General features: G+C 42.6%; 1 protein-coding gene across 1 annotated transcript; it reads right to left on the bottom strand.

Annotated features, from left to right (window-relative positions):
- Positions 1 to 1,193: 1,193 nt before the first annotated feature.
- LOC104161518 (tumor necrosis factor ligand superfamily member 8-like) lies at positions 1,194 to 2,192 on the bottom strand (the record flags this gene model as incomplete). The annotated part of the gene is made up of 2 exons (XM_009699991.1): positions 1,194 to 1,591; positions 2,121 to 2,192. Coding segments are annotated over 2 exons (470 nt in total), but the record flags the coding sequence as incomplete, so codon positions are not given.
- Positions 2,193 to 2,788: the final 596 nt, after the last annotated feature.

Genomic DNA, 2,788 nt, shown 5'->3' with positions numbered 1-2,788 from the left:
TGAACTGGTACCAGCTTTTGTAACTTTTTGGTCCCTTCCCTCCCCACACTGTACGAATTAAATTTCAAATAAATATCTATGTTACTGCAATTCATAAAATAAAAGGGCCTGAGATTACTCGTTTGTCCTTCATAATCTAAGCTTTCCGGTAAGCCAAAGAAGCTCAAATAACATCTATCCTCTGGACTGCCCAAACACCACAGCTCTCAGATGAGGACTGGGTCTGAAATTGTCTTTGGGGAAGTCTGGACCTCAGGTCTAAATACTGGATTTTCAGAAAGTGCAGGCATTAGCGGTGTATTTACGCACCAGCATTGTCTGGTGTCACACAGGGTACTGTCAAATAGACAGGACAGGATTCGAGGGAAATGTATCGTAATGAACTATGTGGCTAGATTTGCAACTGGATTACTATTTTAATACTTGTTATGAAAAGGTCTAGAAACCCCAGGTGAGAACAGAGGCTGAGCACTGTGCATATACAAAGTCTCTTCCCCAAAGAGCTTAGTATTTACATAGAAAAGATGGATAAATAGTGAAAAGGAAGACACTTGGAAGTAAACTTTATGGAAATAAAGTCCATAGCAGAATGCAGCACAGATAGATCCTGTAAGTCCCATATTTCCTATGTCCTGTCCCAGAGTTTTAGCTAACAGCCTGAGAACCAATAATTTTGTCATCTTTGCTTTTGTACAATCTATCCATAAACCTACTCTGGAGTTGTGGCTGCATGCTCCAGTTGTAAAGCAAACCTTAATCACAAGCTTTGACTGTTAGTTTTTTGGAAAAGCCGCATCAAAACACTACTAAAAGATTTCCCCATCTCCTGAACATAGGCACCTTGCCAGCAGCCCATTAGCAAAAAAGTCTCAATATTGCGTATTCTTCCCATAATCTGGTTACGTTTTAATCTGTGTTTAACACAGTATTGTTTTGAGGAACCATTGGCAGATCTGTGGGTTATATACTGGATACTTCAACAACAATCCTACCCTGCGCTAAACCAGAGGAATCCATCAGGGGTGCGTCTTGCAGTCTTTTAGGTTTTGTTCTGGGACACTCGCAAAGTTCCTTGTTTACCCTAGCGATGAGGTAAGATAGGAAATTGAAAACAAGGTGTTGCCTAGTAAAAGCAGGCTACTGTTGTTCAGAGAAAGGTAAGTCTGGGCAGCAGTGAGAAGTCAGAGAGCTGCTCACATTTCATCACTGTACCTCAAGACCCCAAGAACGTTTTCATTAGGAAGAGAAATTTCATTCAAGAATTTAGGATGATTAAGTGTTACTGATATTCGGTCCTTCACGTTCAGGTAAGTCAAGTGGAGCTGTAACAAGTTCTTAAAAGTCTTTTCTTGGCACGTTTCTGATGCGCACCAGGTGGACAATGTTTGCCTGTTGACTTTGTCATTTACAAGGAGCTCTATCTTGAGGTCGGTGGGGCTGTTCGAACAGTTGGGAAAATGAAAGTTCAAGTGGCAATAGATCAGGTAGACACCTTGTTTCCTTATCACCAGCTCTTCGCTCTTGCACTGGATGTCTTCACAAATACCCTTCTCGACCAAGCTCAGTTTCGAACTGTTTACTGGATTGGACACTAGAAAGGAGAGCAAACAAATTTTAAAATGAGCCGCTGAGCTGTAGTGACCTGAATTCAACCTTATATGACTTGCAGCACTATATTACCTGTTCTGTGGTTTTCCCGCATGTAGCTCCAAGAAATGGCCCTGGCCAGGTGGCTGGGAGTTCACAGGTGGAAGTGGGGAAGTGTGTAAGTGGGGACTCACACAGCCCTTGGGAAACCCAAGACAGGGAGATGCAGTGAAAATGGCCTTCTGCAATATTTGAAGGGAAATATGTGTTTGTGTGCAGAAGGTACCTCTTTATTTTTTCTTATGTTTTCTTATGTTATTTATTTTTCCTTAAGTTTATATTATCAGATAGGGGGTTTACAAAACACACCCACACTTCAGGAAAGCTAAGGATTTTTTTCCTATAAAATGCCCCTTTGGTCAAAAAACTATTTGCCACTAAAACCAGTTTGAATAACACAAACAGCCTGCTCTTCAGCTAGCTCTGCAAGATCTCGCTGCCGACTCTTGCCCTCCGCTGGGCTCCCCACTGACCTCTCATGTACGCAGCAGCTGTCTTGGTCGGGACATTCTGTAGGATTCTTAAATAGTCTTCGGAGGTGTTCCCTGAAGGAAACAACAGATTAAGTGACCACTCCTGATTTTTTGGTATTGTAAAATGCTGTCAGCGTTTGGCACCTCACTTATTTGCTCTAACGGTGCTATGGACAAACGCCATAGCAGCAGCTCCAAAGCAACAAGCAGCAGCATCTAGAACAGCATGTAGGAGAGCTGGTTTGTACTCCTTGGCTGACAGTATCTGATCTGCAGAGGGAATTCATAGCAGTGTAACTTGATTGGTAGATTTATAACAGTCTAAAGCTCTGGTAGATTGCAGTTATCAATCCAAAAAATTGTATTTCTTATTCTCCTTCTTACAAATAGAAATTATGTGCAGGTAAGCTTAATGGAACCAAATTATTTGTATGGTGCAGTCAGAGAAAGAAGCTTTTAAACATTTAACTGGAACATACTTCTGAAAATGGCTCTTTGAGTGCTTTTGAAATGTCACTGTTCTCTCACGGTTAAAATGTGGATGTCGCCAGGACTTTAGGTGAGGTTGTTGGTTGTTCAGAGCCGAAAGCTGCCCGCAAGAGGGGCCGGGACAGCCTTGTCCCTGCGTTCGCGTCTCCCTACGGCGGGGAAGGGGCACGGACACCGCC

This window comes from Cariama cristata, unplaced genomic scaffold, assembly GCF_000690535.1.
Source record: "Cariama cristata isolate BGI_N322 unplaced genomic scaffold, ASM69053v1 scaffold16525, whole genome shotgun sequence".
Classification (NCBI taxonomy): domain Eukaryota; kingdom Metazoa; phylum Chordata; class Aves; order Cariamiformes; family Cariamidae; genus Cariama; species Cariama cristata.
Note: the sequence above shows the minus strand (reverse complement) of the source record. Positions and strands in the feature narration are given on the sequence as shown.